The sequence below is a fragment of the Haliotis rubra genome, unplaced genomic scaffold (assembly GCF_003918875.1).
Source record: "Haliotis rubra isolate DU_JTF1 unplaced genomic scaffold, ASM391887v1 Scf114, whole genome shotgun sequence".
Lineage (NCBI taxonomy): Eukaryota > Metazoa > Mollusca > Gastropoda > Lepetellida > Haliotidae > Haliotis > Haliotis rubra.
The window spans coordinates 359,341-380,642 of record NW_025765048.1 but is presented as its reverse complement, the minus strand read 5'-3'; the positions used below and the strand labels follow the sequence as shown (position 1 = coordinate 380,642).

At 39.0% G+C, this 21,302-nt stretch overlaps 1 protein-coding gene across 1 annotated transcript; it reads right to left on the bottom strand.

The window, feature by feature from the left end:
- Positions 1-17,614: 17,614 nt before the first annotated feature.
- Positions 17,615-18,675, bottom strand: LOC124253149 (basic salivary proline-rich protein 2-like). The gene is made up of 2 exons (XM_046686871.1): positions 18,082-18,675; positions 17,615-17,932 (listed from the first exon to the last, which is right to left on the bottom strand). The coding sequence occupies exons 1-2, from the start codon at positions 18,673-18,675 to the stop codon at positions 17,615-17,617; spliced, it is 912 nt and encodes a 303-aa protein (XP_046542827.1).
- Positions 18,676-21,302: the final 2,627 nt, after the last annotated feature.

The window sequence follows — 21,302 nt, the reverse complement described above, 5'->3', positions numbered from 1 at the left end:
ACGATTTGTTTCGGTAAGTCCATACCGAAAGGTATCAGAATCTGCAAAGTTGTGTTTTACGTTGGATGTGACCTTTAACATTATCCGAGGAATATCTTATACCAAAGGTCTTCAAGATATAAAGCAAGCCTTTGTTAAAGAAACACCTGAAATATCCTTCGCCTCCGACTATTATGTGTACGACAGTGGAAATCTAACAGATTTCATCGACAAGTTCATTACTTTTATCAGACAGGACCTTTGTGCCAGATATGGCGACTACGGAGTCTACTGTAAGACAGGTTCAAAGACTAACACCTGTAAGACGACGACAAAACCCGTTCCACATCCATAAGAAATCTATGGTAAAAGCAGAGTCGATTGTACAATTGTCACTATATCATGAACATATATTTGTTTCAGCAGTATTACAGCTGTACGATGTTTGTCAACGATGCTAAAATGGTACCAGGCCACCTACATTCACTCACTATTGGGCTTACCCCGGGGTTACCACTATGTTTATGAATTCGTAAAGTGACGCAAGCCAACAGTGCGATACAGTGTTGATACATCGCATCATTTTTCTAGTAAATACTTTGTTTCCGTGTAATGAGCGACGCCTTAAACCTTTTTTTTGTGTTACCGTCGATGTATGTTATTTATTTCATTGCATCTCCTACTATGGATATTGTGTTCATTAATTTTCTATACCTTCTAAGTTATAAAATGTATTAAAAACTGTTTACTACATCAACAGGAAGCATCAAGCCGTTTTCAGAGCGGGTGACTACGTTTCAATACATTTCCCGCTCGATTACGATGACATGTGCCAACCAAGTCAGCGAGCCTGACCACCCGATCCCGTTAGTCGCCTCTCATGACAAGCATGGGTTGCTGAAGACCAATTCTAACCCGGATCTTCACGGGGTCTGATATTGATTATACGTGTTTCAGTTAAGTCTAATGCCATTTGGAACCGTATTTCACAAGTTTAGAGTGAAATTAATGTCCGAAGGGACCCAGTTCTCATACGTTTACCACTTGGTGAAATACACAACGAGCCATGAGATCGTTTTGTCAACTATGCAAGCATAACAAAGAGCGACAACGCCACCTTATCGCATGGCAACGTTTGGAATAACACCGTCAAAGATCGACCGTGCCAGAAATTTTTGGGTTTTTTACAAGTCAAAATATGTCTTGTCCCGGTATACCATCGTCCCTTCAAAACCTGTTAAAAAGGTGCAGCAGTTATAGATGTACGACAACGCGACCTGTTCTTTATGTCGTGTTGTACGTATTGGGTGTTGATGCTAGTCTGTCTTTACAAATGACCTGGATCGTTTTGTCAACTCCAATGATTCTAAAACAATAAAATCACCAGTGGCAATATGGTGAATATTTTCTGAAAATAAAACAAATCTTTGATAATTTATTGTAAAATTATTTTATGTATATTTATTGTATTTGTCGCCCTCGTTTAGATATGAGTCTGCATGAGAGTTTCCTAGTCACAGATCGGAATCTGTGAGTCATATACGGACTCACTGTTCTGAACGATGTTGTCTGACATCACCTAGTACAATAAGCCCGCCTTCTAGTACGTTCACATAAACAATTTGTTGGGGCTACATGTTGTTGACATTCATTTTAACATACAGGTAGACAACATTTTTAACACAGTGGACACACATTTTGGCTGACTCTAAATATCGTGTTGCCCCATAATCCGTACGTGAGCGAAACACGGTAACAATATAAACCTTTAAGAGAAACCATGAAATATGTCTTCAAGGCCTGACTAGGGCACAATAAAACTCTGGTAGCGTTCCAAATTATACTCAGTGCGGCATGAACTAGGTTGCCCAAACCCCTGGAATTATAAAGTAATATGAGACATTTATAACCTGTATTAAAAACATTATATTCACGGCCGTCTCTCTATCAAATAGCTTGACAGCGGGAAGCTGAACAATTTTTGACAGTCTGACAGGCTCAGTGCCCGGATGCTTCAACTAGGGGCGGATAACTGTGTCAACGGCGGGAAGCCGACGAGGTCACGAAGGTCACAGAGTTCACGGTTATCACAAATGTAGTACAAGAATTTTAACGAAAGTTCAAAAGCGAAGTTAAGATGCTGAAAATCTGGTGATGGAGTACATTTTTACGGATATTTAGTCATTTCGATAAATTATGAGCCATAATTGCTTCAACAGCGATCTAAGCCATCTTGAAGGAGCATGACATTGCTTGCTTATCCGATTTTGCTTGAATTAGACACATCAGGAATTTACATTACATTTAAAAGAACTTGAAATACTGTAAACAAAGCTCATGGTATCCAGAATAACTGCATCCGTATTTGTTTTGTGTCAATATTTGAAATACACTCATGTTGTTTGGAATGAGATATTTATACAGCGAAATATAGCATAAACAATGAAAAAGAGAGAGAGATAGCCAATATTGGGATATCAAAACAATGCAAGAATAAACCAAGAAAGTAAGGAGAAATAAGTTAATATTCGGAAAATGGAGTTATTACATATACATGTAATCAGTGTACAGAGTGTCCTGTTTCTTCGTGAGTAGCTCGTAAGTATCAGTTCCTGCTTGTATACTTCCGCATACATAAAAAACCCAATTATTTGATTTTTTTCTAACCATAACGCACAAACCTGTTTCGGCGTTATCTTCGTTTCTTGCTGGAATTGTTACAATAATAAATATACCTGACATACGATAGTCAGTGTGTACAAACTCCTGAATGGAATAGTCCCTCTGCTTGTTCTGTTTAGTCAATAGTGAGCTTCTGTCACTATCAGGTATCATTAATAATGAGTTGTAACTGAAATATCTCATCAATATGTTTACAAGCTTTGTATCTGTGAATATCTGACAGACGCGTGTACGATACGCGATTGTATGTACACACTATGAATGAATGAATCTTATTTTAGATAGACATATTATGTACTCACCCAAGTGGGTGGGTGTTTAATTGTTGGTTTTTATACAATAAATTCTTAATTCAATTTCTTATCTTATGTATAATTTATACTTTTTCAAAGATTCGTATGTAGATATATGCTGATGTTAATTGTATGCAAAAATGTTTCACACACAACGGTTTATTTCCTTAGCTTTGGATTCATTCATATTTTCTTTAAACAAAATAACTTCTAAGAGAAAGTGGAAGTCCTGTTGACAGGCTGGATGCAGTCTACTTAGCTGCAAATAAACACGATCAAATGAAGACGAAGATTGTGAAGAAGAAAAAGAAGCAGAAAATAACATAATAGTGTTTCTTCGTAGAGAGGCATTCACAAAATAAAATGTTATCTATAAATGTTTTAGTATTTAACATCATATTGTATTGTAAGTGTATTTCAATAGAATCTAGACTGCTGGTCCATAGCTCTTATGGCATTACATGTAATATTGATCTTTGTGTTGAATAAAGTCTTTTATCTTTTGAAATGGTTAGTTTTTAGACAAATTGTGATATCTTGTTACTGTTTTACTGTCCTTTGTGACGGATATTTCTTATAGTTAAACCAAGTTTTTCTCGTTACTATATGGCTGAAATATCGCCGATGTGACGTTACATTTTAACTCACTCACTCATGATGTAAGAGTCATTTGCCTTCCTTTTCTAATAATCTATCCTTTTCATTGTTGATTATCATCATTATGGAAATTATATTTAAAAAACATATTTACAAATTGTGGACAATTTTTTTAAAATGCCGCCGCTATAACAGTGATCGTCACCAATATTAGACTTATATATTGCCAATGACATGTGTAGCTGAAGGGGGCGTTGTCGGCACGGGTACTACAGATGTGTACCCCATGTACGTTTATGTATACAGAAATGTACCCTAGCCAAAATCAGAATACAGAAACGTACCCTTGGACAATTCCATTCTGCATTGTGGAGTTTCCTTGATCGGAACTGTCAACCTGTTGTATTAGATGCATTTGATATCGTTATATAAGAGCATACACAGTAACGAATAGTTCACGGTGCACAACGTACACCACTCGCAATCAGCTGAACGGGAACAACTACATACGGTTTCGGTTTTGGGTTGCGGAATATGGACTCGTCCGTCGTTTAGGGTACCGGGTACGTTTTTACAAGTTTGTCTTTGCTTAGGGTACATGTCTATATACAGAAACGTACCTGGGGTACATATCTGTAGTACCTGTGCCGACAACGACCCCTTCAGCATAAGTGTTTAGGTCAGTAAAAATACTTCTAAGTGTATTCCAATACATCACTGGGGAATCAAGTAACCTGTGGTCTCCTAATGTCAGTACCAGAATGGGATGAGTATGGGCTGATGGAGAAGGGGTGCACGACATGGTGGGGTTCTTATTGCATGTGTGAGGTTGCGAGTGAGCGAGAGACTCACATTTACATATGCTATGATAATACAGGCCTCAATCTATTTGACACCAACGACCGTTCACGTGTCACTATAATTTAAAGCATTAAAATGCAATCATTATAATCAACCACTGTCATGAAGAAATCGTATATGTGACCACAAAATTGGCGCAATTCTTTGCGGGATATATGCGAAAATGTCAACATCAGTGAATGGTATTTCTGTTCCCGACCCAAGCCCATACTGAATCAATTATCGTAGAATTACATTCAGCGGTTTTCGGGGGTGAGGGAGTGCAGGCGATCGAGGCACTGTTTCACTGCGATGCTATCGCGACCAACCACTCTTACTAGTCGTTGGGACTGACATTTTACACGCATATATTTCTGTGATTTATACCCATGGTGAAGCGAGAAGACAAAAACTATTTCATCTCACAGAAAAACACAACAAAAACCTAGCCATCTCTATTTCATTTGGAATGCGTCTTAGGCGAGAAGGCCTTTGGGTTGAAAATATCAGTTTTCAAACCCAACCGCTCACCGAGCACAACACGCTTGTATTTTGAACCAGTTCGTGAAGATCTTTCGGGAGATTGTAATATGGATGACTTTAAAGTGTGCCGCATATTTATTGGGCGTATTTTGTTAGCGCCGTGGTCAAGTATAGCCATTAGTTTGAAACAAAATCGGCTAAATGTGTCTGGTAATTTGTGAACAGAGCCTCAAGACTAATTTATTAACCGGAATGGGAGGATTAAACTAATCTACCTGTATTATATTTACAATATAAATGTCCAAATGCTGTCAGCTACCGTGTTATGACTCCTGTTGGGACAGTCTCTGGGTCACACGGGCCACAGTATGAACGCTCACAGTCTGCGATATTCAGACATTTTGGTTAGTACTGTGGAAACTATTTACACTGGTTGTTCGGGGAGGGTATAGAATACTAGGAGATCATCGTAACCCACAGTTCAGTTACGAAATAACTGTTGCATAAATAGCTTACGAAACATACGAACGTATTAACCTGACAACTACAAGTATATTTGTCACAGATTGCAAACACGAGAACACTGGATGTATTAAACTGTCAAAATGTGAACAAAATTTACACAAATGTTTAAACTCCTTTTATACAACCCGAGATGAACGTCAATAAAACTATTGTGACTTAACACTCCTGCATATCACTATGTATACACGTCATCAATCAACTTACAACCTGTATATGCCGTGTATAATGACTCTTGTATAATACCTCTTACATATATTTAGGTGAGTTTCATGTTTTATATCATTATATTTTCTTGGAGCTCTATATTCAACTAGTTTGTAGCATCCTTTGAGAGTGTTCCGTGTACTAGAGTTCGAGTTTCACAATTTTGACAATGTTCTCTTTGTGGATTTCCATTTCCATGGCATCAAACATAACTGTTTTCCATCCGTTGGGTCCTGGGTGATCAGATTACTGTGTAAGAGTTGCATGGACACTGGTTGGCGACTGCAGTATTGTCATTGTATTGCAATAATTATGTTTATTATTTAATATTTAATATTTGTGAAATTAAGCAAACGTTTGAAACAGGAATTAATCCGTCTAATAATACACCACCGCCAATAAAATGGTCTGTATCATTACAAAAACAATATCACTTTGACCTAAGCATATTCATTTCTTGGACAACAGTGAGAATTTTATAAACAATTCTATGTAATCGTAATTTCAGTCCAAAGTCTTTGGAGTTTTTATATTTATTTGGTGTGATTTATTAACTAGATTCCGCCATTTACCTCATATACTAGTATTCTGTTACCGTTTCAACCCGTCAGTTAAATATAATACAAATATATGTATCCAACCAGCATCTGCCATGCGAGGAGAGCTCATGACCTGTGATAATTCTACTGAAGACGGGGACGGGGGTACTAACGGGGTTTAACTGTAATAAATAAAAGCGGCAAAATCCTCTCCATATTCATAAGAAATCTGTGCTAAAAGTAGAGTTGAGAATAAAATTCCTGTTGCCGTACATAACTTACATCAGCCTCCGTGTACAAAAGAGTGCCGCCTACATCTGCCGGGGACATGGGTCCGTGTTTTAGGGACCCAATAATAACGACACAAATGCAACATGCTTAGTTTCGGCGACTACTGCGCCAGTATACCTCTTCCGTCATTGTTGAAACGGAACGATATATTGAGAGGCACATCAAGGTAGAAGCAATGTATCGTGCATATGTAGAGTGTCCATATATTTTTTTCATAAAATCTAAAATAAGTAACAATATGATCCCGTTAAAAAGATGCCAAAACTAAAGTATGTACGTTTCTACTTTGAATGTTATTGTTTCTCGTCATAAATAATAGTTCATGTTTATGCATTTAACCAGTTCATTACACACGCATATATTCATGTTTTGAGCTTTACTTAATATATAATTGCTATTTTAGTTTGTGCTTATTCAAGCTCGCGGCGACGATTAAACTTGTCCATGCATGGAGTTGTTTTATTTTCCTGAAATATTAAAAAGTTACCTGGAAAAATAACGTCATATCATGCTATTAACATATTGCGACAAATGCATATCTACAATCTAGACAATTGGGACTATTTATCATTTGCACTGAATCAAGAAATGACGATGGAGAATGGTTGCAAGTTGCATATCGCGGTCACTGAGTCCGCTCTACGAATACTCATGTAGCGTCGTGTTAGCGCAAAGCAGGCTGTAAAAAACGAATCTATTCATAATCACACACCACACGTATAAGAGTTGATACATTCTAACATATCCTTTTGAAACTATTTACCTATTTTTTTATTTCCAGGTCATAATGTGAAGATGTAATCGAAACTAATAAAAACGTTCGCGATGAAACTTGAATATATCAAACTAAGATATTAAACTTTATGTCCCTTTATGAAAGTTCCGTGAGGCCCTTATCGCAAAGGAACATAAGCGAATTTACATGGCATTTAAAATGAATGTGCCCATTGAGAAAAGACTTAGTAAGCCTGTATTAAAAACTAGGTCGGTGTGGAAAATATATTAGGCACCAGCACGGAGGCAATATAGGAACTGAGGAAACAAAAGAACTCCTGTGTGGGTTAATACAACTATTGAAGCCAGTGTTTTCCAACGTCCTATACATTTCATTATTTCACTTGACATTTAGTGAAAGTGGCCATATCTTTAGTAAAATGAGACTTACTTTAAAGTTCAAACACAGTGTGAATGTCGTGCTTCATAGTGTTATCATTCACTTAGACGTTGACCCGCACATGCACGAATTTGACTCTACATTGGAAATTCAGAACGCCAGTGTAAGGAATACAATGACATTAATAAACATAACCTGGACATAATGCATAACTCAAAAGCAGCGGGTGGTGTTGTGGTTAGGTGGTCCACAACCTGGACACAGGTTGGATGTACGGGATGGTTTAGTATTCCTGTTTGATATGTACTTGTGTTCAGTACATGTGTATTTATACACATATTTACACTTACTACAATACACGTCTCTTTCAATCTCTTATATTGGCTGCTAGACGCCATTCCATCCTGACAATGCCACAAGCAGTTCTGTGACGGTGTAATACTGTGGTCAGCCTCATACACAAAATTGAATCATTTTTATGACCCCGCCATATATGGCTGGGGCATATAGGGTTACCCTCGGTGTCCGTCCGTCCGTCCGTACGAAACAGGGAATGTATTCTATCCACTTCTCCACCATAACCGCTCTGTGGAATTCAATGAACTTATACATGGGCTTTCTTGGGACTCTAATGGTGTGCATCTCATATTTTGTTTTTTTATTTTATTGGTTTTTTTGTAAGTTTAGAGACATTTGAACTTAGGTACATTTTGCTGAATTTCTCTATGATGATAGTGTAATAGGGGATGAAGTCTATCCACTTCTCCACAAAAACTGCTCAAACAGAATTGAATGAACTTCTACATGTCTTTTGTAGGGACTCTAAAGGTGTGCATTTCATAATTTTGTATGCAATTTCTTAATTTTGTCACTTTTACAGATGTTTGAACTTAGTTGAATTTTGTTCTATTCAGCCAGTGTTCGTTCCATCCAACAGGGGGTGTACGTTATCCACTTCTCCTCAAAAACTACTTTATGGAATTCATTTAGATTACACATGTGCTTTATAGGGACTCTAAAGGCGTGCATCTCATATTTTGATTTTGTATTTTATTTATTTTTCCAATTTTAATGCCGTTTGAACTTAGATAAATTTTGTTGAATTTCTCTCTGAATATAGTGTTGTAGGGGGTGAAGTCTATCCACTTCTCCACAAAAGCTGCTCAACAGAATTGATTGAGCTTCTACGTGTGTTTCATTGGAACTCTAAAGGTGTGCATCTCATACCTTGTTCATCCAATTTCTTAATTTTGTCACTTCTACAGATGTTTGAACTTAGTTGAATTTGGTTCTATTCATCCAGTTCGTCCCATACAACAGGGGGTGTACTTTATCCACTTCTCCTAAAAAACACTGCACAAGACTCATTTAGCTTACATATGTCTTTTATAGAGACTCTAAAGGTGTGCATCTCATATTTTGTTTTTGTATTTTATAGTTTTTTGTATGTTTAGAGACATTTGAACTTAGATAAATTTTGTTGAATTTCTCTCTGATGATAGTGAAATAGGGGATTAAGTCTATCCACTTCTCCACAAAAACTGCTCAACAGAATTGATTAAGCTTATACATGTGTTTCATTGGGACTCGAAAGGTGTGCATCTCATAGTTGCATAGATGTTTATTGAACTTGTTCGTGAAGTTTGTTCAATTATTAATCTTTATATGTCTTATGAATGTCAGCGGGGGCATCCGTGTCCCTGGACACAATTTTTCCTTGTTACTTTTAAAGTTCACCTCTTATATAACTACCATTATTTTGTTTATATATTTTCAATCGCACTTTTTTGGGGAGACGGTTTCATGCAAATTTCCATTTGACAAGGACACATGTTGATTAAGATATCAAATATTTAACACAACTACGTATATTGCCTATACAGACGATTCGCACTCCCCACCCTTACCATAACAATTCACAAATGGAAATACAGATACAGGTGTCTGACTGCAACTAAAACTGCCTATTTTTAGTCTATCTGTTAATCCAGAAAGATTTTTATATGTTTATATAATTCATGAAACAATATTCTGCAAACAAGAACAACATATAAAGCTTTTACTATATAGTCAATATGACAGGGAATATTTCATAACAGCGGCATACAGGGAAGATTAAAGATTGTATGTAAAACTATTATTTATATTTCTGTTCCATTAGGAACAGCACGTCTATTGAACAGAAGAAACGTGGGCCGTAATGACTAACGGAATGACATGCATACTGAGCGTCGTTCCTACAGCTGCAGAGTGCATGTGCAGGTATTTACTTATTGCATACTAGACGCAGAGACTTACAGTTACCATCTTGTGACGTAGTATGCATGATATGCATTAGCTGCCATTATGCTGTAATTGCTATCTGTGAAGCACACCTGTGCAATTTGCAATATTGATAAAACTTTTCCTCATTATCACATCAAACATAGTTGTAGAATAAACATGTTGTACTCTCATGTGTTGACAGTTCCGTTCTTGTTGGCAGTTTGTAAAATGACCGTCGTATTTTTCATGCCATCTCTTAACATTCAATCCCGGATAAAAGCAAATTCGGATATGAAGAATATTCGGCTATAGCGAAACGAACTCTAGTCCACAGTGCAATAGTCGTTAGTGTGAATGCCTTAACGAACTGCCGTTATGACAAATCTGATTTCGTTTTATTTTCAATGTGTAAAATCATAATCGACCTCTGCCAACATGGTTAGGTTAATGTACAGTGGATGGCATAAACTTCATGTCCAGGCATACCAATTAATATATACCACAGGCCGATATCATTTACCACAGAGTGGGTGAGTGAGTATGGTTTTATTTCACTTTTAGCAATTTCCCAAACAATCTCACTGGGAGACACCAATAATAGGCTGCTTCAAATAACAAATTAAGAACATACAGATTGGTCAAACCATCTATAAAACTCGAGAATTATCTATTCCATTGTAAAAACAAAGCTCATAGATCACATTTCTCAATGAGTTCACATTACAGTGAAGTAATCATAAACTCAAAATTGAAACTGGAAGATATACAAAACCTGCAACCCCTTTAGAACAACGTCTCTGTGAAATGTGTAATGTCTTAGAAGATGAGCAACACCATGTAATATCCTGTACGAAGTATGGAAAACAAAGAGAATCACTTCTACAAATATTACTTAATCATGATCAATAATTTGTACACTTTATAAAAATTGAGAATTCTAAACAATTTTCACAAACAGATGTCCAGAAACAGTCTCCAAGATATGTCCTCATATTTTCAATTTTAAATAGATTCTGTGTATTACGACAGTCTCCTCACACCTCATATTGTTTCAATGTCATTATACTACATATGTTTTTCCAAGTGAAATTGTTGCAATGTATATCATTTATATTTGGAATGTATATGTGTATTTCTGCATCTTTGTACCTACTGAGAATATATTTGTAGTCAATAGAATATTTCCCCTGTTCTTTCGTTGAAACCTATGCAATAAATATCTTAAATATTAAAATATCTAGAGTTATCACAAGCAGGCGTATTTTCAAATACAATAACAAACTGACACCCTCATTCTCATATACCGATATATAAAACACCACTTCGTCATCAGTAGACGTGACCCCAGTCTACCAGCACCCTATCCCCTTCACACGAATAATGGATGTGACTGCAACACACGTCCTCATCCATCTTCAGACTGGGGGTTTACTATTGAGGCGCTGACTCCTACCATTAGGGATATTTGCGCATTGCCTGGGGCCATCATCAGTGTTTAGCGTGTTTACAGATTGAGAGAGATTACACTGCTTTGGATTGGTATACAGGTTGTCTCCAGCAACCCGATAACGCGGTGATGTAGCCAGCAGATGATGGTCTGACTGGATGATGGTGATGCTACTGCTTTCATATAACATCAAGAACAGTGAGTGAGTGAGTATTAACTCCGGTAATGGCAACAGTTCAGCAATAACACAAATAGCAAAGACACTTTGGGTTTAACGGGACATGTATACATTTGTACTGAACACGTATATGCAACAATACGAGAGTTTTATTCAACCTGACAGCGATACAGACTTTTTAAACAAACCTTTTTATCTTCAATTCTATTGGCTGAATTTGGCCCCGCCCAATTATCGTCATTAATTTGACTGGCTGGTGTTAATTTCGTCCGCCACTTTGTAATGTGATAGGCTGAAGGACATTCTTCTCAACTGAAAATCCTTGAATAGAGGTCCATGTATTTATTTGCAATGCATTTGTTACTTATTTTTGTAGCTTTTAGTTCTTTTAAGTTCCAAAGTTATGTCGCCTCGATATTTGTGGAATCCACTACAATATATCGTATGTTTCTCTGTTTTAAGCGCTTTCATCACCCCAGTCTCTTAAAAGTCGGACTGCGTAGTTCGTTATACATGTGCATAGTTTTCACTTATTGTCTACGTTCTCCTGACCAGCGTCCATTCGGAACCAAAGTTCCACGTTGAGATCGTCCCTAAAATAACACCAGTACCTCAGTCAAGTCCTACCATTAAGGCAGATTAACATAACAAATCCACAACCTGCTAGCAAGGAATTACAGTGACAATTTATCTGTAAATGATTTAAATTACGTTCTTTTTAAATTAAACTATTCAAAAATACATAACACTACGAACACATGTTCCATAGAAGAACGTTTGTTAACATGAATATACAATCTACAAAAATTGAGGGCGGAACCTCGTAAAACCGGACGGTACAAAATTTGTTATCAACAGAGGATCTCCCTTTACGAATCTACTCCTATAGACGGTGCCTGGGTTTCCCAAACACGGAGGTAGCAACATATGAACAGGTAGGATTCCCTTGAGTATTCTAAAGATAAAACGCGTACTGAAGGAACATTATACTTGTTTACGTATTTGCAAGAACATTTTACTTGTGTAGCTACTTGCAAGAACATTATACTTGTTCAAGTTTTGCGTAGGTATTTGCAAGGACATTATTCTTGTGTAAGTACTATGTGAATATGTGCCTGTGTAAATGTTTACAAGAACATTGTTCTTGTGCAGGTATTTACAAGAACATTTTATGACTATATAAAAGACATTATATTTTGATCAGTATTTAGGAGTGAGTGAGTGAGTTAAAATTTAACGTTACCTCGGCAATATCTCAGCCATATAGTGAGGTATTTATAGGAGCATCATAATTACCTGAGTATGTGCTAGAAGGCAAGAAGTTTGAAGGTTCCTGTCCACGTTATCGATAAACATAACGAGACGATTTTGTATAAAGTAGAGTCGACCTCTGACAAGCTTACAGAATTATGACTACACGCAAAGCGTTTAGCACTCTTCTAGCCTAATGCATTTCAACTATCTATTTCAAAGTTTTGAGCTTTGTACACACTTGTATGGGGGTTAGTTTCAAAGCGAAACAAAACGCTTACAAACCTTAATTGCTTTTTGTCATAGTGTATATAAAAACAACATGTTCCTCTTTTGAAACATGGCTTTGAGCAAAATACATATCATCTGTATACACACGAGTGCCGGGACTTCAAAGGTAGCACGGATATACCGGCTCACGGGGAAGACAGTGAGATAGTTATCTCTGCAGAACCAGTCATTGTGTCTGAAATGTTCTATAAACGACATGTCCATACATATTTCTGTTGTAATGTTCTATAAACGACATGTCCATACATATTTCTGTTGTAATGTTCTATAAACGACATGTCCATACATATTTCTGTTGTAGTGTTCTATAAACGACATGTCCATACATATTTCTGTTGTAATGTTCTATAAACGACATGTCCATACATATTTCTGTTGTAGTGTTCTATAAACGACATGTCCATACATATTTCTGTTGTAATGTTCTATAAACGACATGTCCATACATATTTCTGTTGTAATGTTCTATAAACGACATATCCATACATATTTCTGTTGTAATGTTCGATAAACGACATGTCCATACATATTTCTAACGACATGTCCATACATATTTCTCTTGTAATGTTCTATAAACGACATATCCATACATATTTCTGTTCTATGTTCTATAAACGACATGTCCATACATATTTCTGTTGTAATGTTCTATAACGACATATCCATACATATAATGTTCTATAAACGACATGTCCATACATATTTCTGTTGTAATGTTCTATAAACGATGTTCACATGTCCATACATATTTCTGTTGTAATGTTCTATAAACGACATGTCCATACATATTTCTGTTGTAATGTTCTATAAACGACATGTCCATACATATTTCTGTTGTAATGTTCTATAAACGACATGTCCATACATATTTCTCTTGTAATGTTCTATAAACGACATATCCATACATATTTCTGTTCTAATGTTCTATAAACGACATGTCCATACATATTTCTGTTGTAATGTTCTATAACGACATATCCATACATATTTCTGTTGTAATGTTCTATAAACGACATGTCCATACATATTTCTGTTGTAATGTTCTATAAACGACATGTCCATACATATTTCTGTTGTAATGTTCTATAAACGACATGTCCATACATATTTCTGTTCTAATGTTCTATAAACGACATGTCCATACATAGTAATGTTCTATAACGACATATCCATACATATTTCTGTTGTAGTGTTCTATAAACGACATGTCCATACATATTTCTGTTGTAGTGTTCTATAATCGACATGTCCATACATATTTCTCTTGTAATGTTCTATAATCGACATGTCCATACATATTTCTGTTGTTATGTTCTATAAACGACATATCCATACATATTTCTGTTCTAATGTTCTATAAACGACATGTCCATACATATTTCTCTTGAAATATTCTATAAACGACATATCCATACATATTTCTCTTGTAATGTTCTATAAACGACATGTCCATACATATTTCTCTTGTAATGTTCTATAAACGACATGTCCATACATATTTCTCTTGTAATGTTCTATATCGATGAAACGTGTGAGGATATGTTCACCTTTGTCAAGGAACAGTGTTCATAATCAGAAAAGTTCACATTTTTGTGATTGAGTAAATAACTGGATAAAGGAGTTGATGTTATTTCAAGTCGTCTAATGTTATGTAGACGCAGAATAGACTGTGAGTAGTTGTACAGCAGATGTTCATTATTTGTCTAGCAGATGTACAGTAGTAGTGATACAGAGACGTCACACACGCGCACATGCACACAAACGCGCTCGCGCACGGACGCACGCACACACACACACACTCACCACCACCATATAATCCCCTGTCATGCATATCTACTCACTCACCCACAACCACCCCGTCTGGCATCAGCTCCCTACCTAATACCCTCCCCACGCTCAGACACACACGCTCACACACACACCCTTCACACACCAAACACATTCCACCAATATACTTCCTATTATGTGAAAATACATTATGGATGCTTAGCGTTCCCAAATGTATATATGCTGGGTACTAAGTCATTGAAATAACGTGAATGGCAGCCATCATTGCTCCTACTGTCAATGTTGGTATATCGGGTTTGTTTGACTGTAATTAGTAAATATTCCTGTAATACCTTTCAGTGTATTTGCGATAGCACGTAATCTAGTAATGTTTCATCGTATATCACATACTCTCACGCCACGCATATGGTGCCTCGTGTAGAGGGCGCATGAAACATGAAACTCAGCTCACTCACTCACTTCACTCAACAGGACATTTGACTGGTTATGAGACTGACGAGCTTCCTACTGCGCTACCGAGTCTTAAAAGTACAGTGAAGCCGAAGAGTTATGTCCCCCTAGTCTGCCAAGGTGTTACAAGATGCATGGAAGTGAAAGTGCTGTATTTTCTTGCTTGAGTACCTGGCTGAGTTTAATGCTTTCCTCCGAGCATACGTCATGACATGCTTGCACATTCTGGGCTTAAAACCATCCGTTGTCGGGCTGCGGTAGTTGTCCATTTCGTTCATCCAAAGGAAAACAGCCTGAAATACTTAAAGGGAACAATTCAGCTCTCTTTTCACAAATGGCCTCCGTGTTGGCCCTGTATGATAAAAACACCGGTCGCTACAATTATAAGTACGTCGTTTTCTTTGTGACACGTTCCATCAAGATTCCTTACTAAGGGACCGTTCATAATTTATGGCAAGGGGGATGATGATGATTTTAATGCAGAAGCATGTACAATGTGAATGCCGACCCCCCTTTAAATTTACGTACAAAGTAAGTGACGCCCCCTTCATATCATACAAAATCAATGACCCCCTAGTACATGTGTGCAAAATTGCTCAACCCCATCCCCCCATCTCCCCAGAACAAAATGGGTTATCCATTACCTAGCCATAAATTATGAACGATCCCTAACGATGTGTGTAAACTGTATGATGACGTAATTAACTCTTGTAATGACTAGGTGATTATCTTCATGTCGAAATCTCGTTTTGTTATCATGATGAAAAGTACGATACTGTCGTACGATGTATCATTACAGAAACACTCATGTTTAACTCGCTATTTATACCACTCAAAACAAGTTAAGGACCACCCAGTTCTATATAACCACAGGTAATCAACCCGAGCATGGTGGTCTACCTATACCAATAGGGAGGAGTCTGGTGGTCACCAGTATAGCTAATAATGTAATATGTGAAGCCAATTTCTGGTGTTCCCCCGCTGTCTTATTTACTGGAATATTGCTAAAAGCGGCGTAATACCCAACACACTCACTTACTCTGTCATGACAGACTATCTGTAGTTACACGAGAGGATCTAGTGATCCTTAACGTTCTTTGAGTAGTATACGTCACCATTCTGTTTTCTTTTGATGGAGAGAGGCATGGAAGCGCTGAACTCCACCTGAACAGACATAGGTAATTGCGATCGCTAGGTAATTGCGATCGTGTTCTTGTAGAGCTCATTATACTTATATTGCCGCTTCATTCAACTCAGCAAACACTGAACAAATCATGACTCCTGGAGAATAATAGAAAGAACAAGTCTTTCAGTGTGGAGATCAAATGTCCATTTGCAATAAGGATGTCATTATTTGACATGTTTATCAGTTATTTTGAACACTGTAAATTACATAAAGATGAACAGAAATGATAAACACTGATGAAATACGTTTAATTAGATGACTAAAAGGCTTATATATATTATCATCAATTTATAAAATATGTTTGCTTTATGAATATTTCACACCTTCCGTAATCAATCCAGATTGTTATCACACGGTTCTGAATATATATTGCAACACCACATGAAGCAATATTTCCTGGGAGCGGGACTAGGACCGCGGCTAACGTTCTAGGGGAAGTAACTCTGTACTAAAGTGGGCTTCCTGTACGCCGTATTACGAGACAACGACCAGTCCTCCTTGTTGTTCTGTTGACAACGTTACGTTGGGTATTTGTACTTTGACAATAGATTACTTGTTTGTGGGAAGATCAACACTTCCATCACAGAAAGAAAGACTTGATAAATCAGGATCGTCTGTGCGACGTACGTCAGTAACGCTGTATTCAGCAATGCCTTAAGACTGACGCTTACTTCCAGGAATGAAGTTATTATTATCTTAAAATATATCGTTACACATTACAAAGAATTCTCCTGACAAATTCGGCTTTTTGTTCTGTAGACTTCGCATTCAAGTTCAGATGGATTTTTGTGCTTTGACAATACATACAGCTAGCTCACCCTGGTTCTACAAAGATAGGGGGCGGTGAGGTAGCTTAGTGGTTAAAGCGTCCGCTCGTCACCTCGAGACATGGGTACAATTCCGCACATGGGTACAGTGTGTGAAGCCCATTTCTGGTGTCCCTAGCCGTGATATTGCTGGATTACAGTTAAAAGCGGCGTAAAATTAAACTCACTCACTCTACAAAGACAAATAGTTCCCTTAAAGGAAGCCAATTCTTCTGATACTACTGTAAGAGAAAACGATATACTGGCTGTCACGAAACTCGAAACCGATACTGCAAAGTACTACAGCAGCAGTACAATACTAAAATACAAGAGACATCTTATGCCAGCAAAACCTAAATAACTACAACTAAACCCATTAGTCATTTTATAACTACAAAAGTTCCATTACTGCGGGGTGGAGTCCCTGACACTGCGAAGAGAGTCCAAGACCACTAATGAGGTGGGTCCCTGACACTGTGGGGACGGGTCCCTGACAGGGGTGGGTCCTGACACTTGTGGGGTGGGTCCCTGACACTGTGGGGGCAAACCAGTCAGGTGGAGTCCCTGTGTGAGGGGTGAGTCCCTGACACTGTGGGGTGGGTCTGGCTGACACAATGAGGTGGGCCCCAGACGCTGCAATATTGGTGGGTCCCCTGACACTGTGGGGTGGGTCCCTGACCAGCTGTGGGGTGGGTCCTTTGACACTGTGGGAGGTCCCTGGCACTGTGGGGTGGGTCACAACACTGTCGGGGTGAGTCCCTGACACTGTAGGGGTGGAGCCCCAGACTGTGGGGTGGGTGCTTGACCTTGCTGTGGGGTGGGCCCCAGACGCTGTGTAGTGGGTCCCTGACTTAGTGTGGGTGGGTCCCTACAGTGGGGCAGGTCTGACACTGTATGGAGTCCTGACACGCTACGGTGGGTCCCTGACACTGTCCCCTGGGGCGGGTCCCTGAGACTGTGGGGTGGGTCCCTGGGACACTGTGGGGTGGGTCCCTGACACTGTAGGGCGGGTCCCTGACACTGTGGGCTGGGTCCCTGACACTGTGGGGTGGGTCCCTGACACTGTGGGGTGGGTCCCTGACACTGTGGGGTGGGTCCCTGACACTGTGTGGGCGGGTCCCTGACACTGTGGGTGGGTCCCTGACACTGTGGGAGCGGGTCCCTGACACTGTGGGTGGGTCCCTGACACTGTGGGGTGGGTCCCTGACACTGTGGGTGGGTCCCTGACACTGTGGGGTGGGTCCCTGACACTGTGGGGCGGGTCCCTGACACTGTGGGTGGGTCCCTGAGACTGTGACACTGTGGGTGGGTCCCTGTGTAGGGTGGGGACACTGTGGGGTGGGTCCCTGACACTGTGGGGTGGGTCCCGGACACTGTTGGGCGGGTCCCTGACACTGTGGGTGGGTCTCTGACACCGTGGGGGTGTCTGACAAATGAGAACCCCACTCTCCTACCCAGAGTTCCATGCGGCCAGCCAGCATACTACAAACAAGAGAAAAAGTCCGGTCACGTGATATTCAAATTAGCTTGTGACGTTATGCTAAGTCATCGCTGCGCCAGAGTGTGTGAGAACCCACAAAGAACTGACCAACCGGAAGATGTGAAACTGTCACGTGTCACTGACGGTGAAACATTAGAACAGGTCGCCGTTCCACTGACGACTACTGACGTTGCGCTGTGACATTTGGTTTTTTTTTCATTTATTCTCATGTATATACTTATTTTTGCAACAGTGCATCTGAGGTTTATTAGGGTGCTAAAGCATATATTTGTCTTTGTATTTGATGAATACTGTAATCTATTATATGGTCTCAGGACCAATACATATGTAGTATGTCGTTAATCCCCGTCTCAGGCCCATACATATGTAGCATGTCGTTAATCCCCGTCTCAGACATATACATATGTAGTATGTCGTTAATTCCCGTCTCAGACCCATACATATGTAGCATGTCGTTAATCCCCGTCTCAGACCCATACATATGTAGCATGTCGTTAATCCCCGTCTCAGACCCATACATATGTAGTATGTCGTTAATTCCCGTCTCAGACACATACATATGTAGCATGTCGTTAATCCCCGTCTCAGGCCCATACATATGTAGCATGTCGTTAATCCCCGTCTCAGACATATACATATGTAGTATGTCGTTAATTCCCGTCTCAGACCCATACATATGTAGCATGTCGTTAATTCCCGTCTCAGACCCATACATATGTAGCATGTCGTTAATCCCCGTCTCAGACATATACATATGTAGTATGTCGTTAATTCCCGTCTCAGACCCATACATATGTAGCATGTCGTTAATTCCTGTCTCAGACCCATACATATGTAGTATGTCGTTAATCCCTGTCTCAGACATATACATATGTAGCATGTCGTTAATTCCCGTCTCAGACCCATACATATGTAGTATGTCGTTAATCCCCGTCTCAGACCCATACATATGTAGCATGTCGTTAATCCCCGTCTCAGACCCATACATATGTAAAAGGTCGTTAATCCCTGTCTCAGACCCATACATATGTAGCATGTCGTTAATCCCTGTCTCAGGATCATACATATGTAGTATGTCGTTAATCCCCGTCTCAGGCCCATACATATGTAGTATGTCGTTAATTCCTGTCTCAGACCCATACATATGTAGCATGTCGTTAATCCCCGTCTCAGACATATACATATGTAGTATGTCGTTAATTCCTGTCTCAGACCCATACATATGTAGTATGTCGTTAATTCCCGTCTCAGACCCATACATATGTAGCATGTCGTTAATCCCCGTCTCAGACATATACATATGTAGTATGTCGTTAATTCCCGTCTCAGACCCATACATATGTAGCATGTCGTTAATTCCCGTCTCAGACCAATACATATGTAGCATGTCGTTAATCCCCGTCTCAGACATATACATATGTAGCATGTCGTTAATTCCCGTCTCAGACCCATACATATGTAGTATGTCGTTAATCCCCGTCTCAGACCCATACATATGTAGCATGTCGTTAATCCCCGTCTCAGACCCATACATATGTAAAAGGTCGTTAATCCCTGTCTCAGACCCATACATGTGAAGCATGTCGTTAATCCCTGTCTCAGGATCATACATATGTAGTATGTCGTTAATCCCCGTCTCAGGCCCATACATATGTAGTATGTCGTTAATCCCCGTCTCAGGCCCATACATATGTAGCATGTCGTTAATCCCCGTCTCAGGCCCATACATATGTAGCATGTCGTTAATCCCCGTCTCAGACCCATGCATATGTAGCATGTCGTTAATCCCTGTCTCAGGATCATACATATGTAGCATGTCGTTAATCCCCGTCTCAGACATATACATATGTAGCATGTCGTTAATCCCCGTCTCAGACCTATGCATGTGTAGCATGTCGTTAATCCCCGTCTCAGACCCATACATATGTAGCATGTCGTTAATCCCCGTCTCAGACCCATACATATGTAGCATGTCGTTAATCCCTGTCTCATACATAACATATGTAGTATGTCGTTAATTCCCGTCTCAGACCCATACATATGTAGCATGTCGTTAATCCCCGTCTCAGACCCATACATATGTAGTATGTCGTTAATCCCCGTCTCAGACCCATACATATGTATGTCGTTAATCCCTGTCTCACACCTATACATATGTAGTATGTCGTTAATCCCTGTCTCAGACCTATACATATGTAGTATGTCGTTAATCCCTGTCTCAGGCCCATACATATGTAGTATGTCGTTTATGCCTTCCTCAGGCCCATACAAATGTAGTATGTCGTTAATCCCTGTCTCAGGTCCATGCATTTGTTTTATATCAATCAGTGTCTCAGAGCCATACATATATAGTGTGTCGTTAATCCCCGTCTCAGATCTATACATATATAGTGTGTCGTTAATCTCTGTCTCAGATCTATACATATGTAGTGTGTCTTTAATCCTTGTCTCAGACCTATACACATGTAGTGTGTCGTTAATCTTTGGATCAGAGCCATACATAGATAGCTACAAGTCCTGTCTCAGATCTATACATAATGTAGTAAGTCTACAATCCCTGTCTCAGATCTATACATATGATTTATGTCTGCA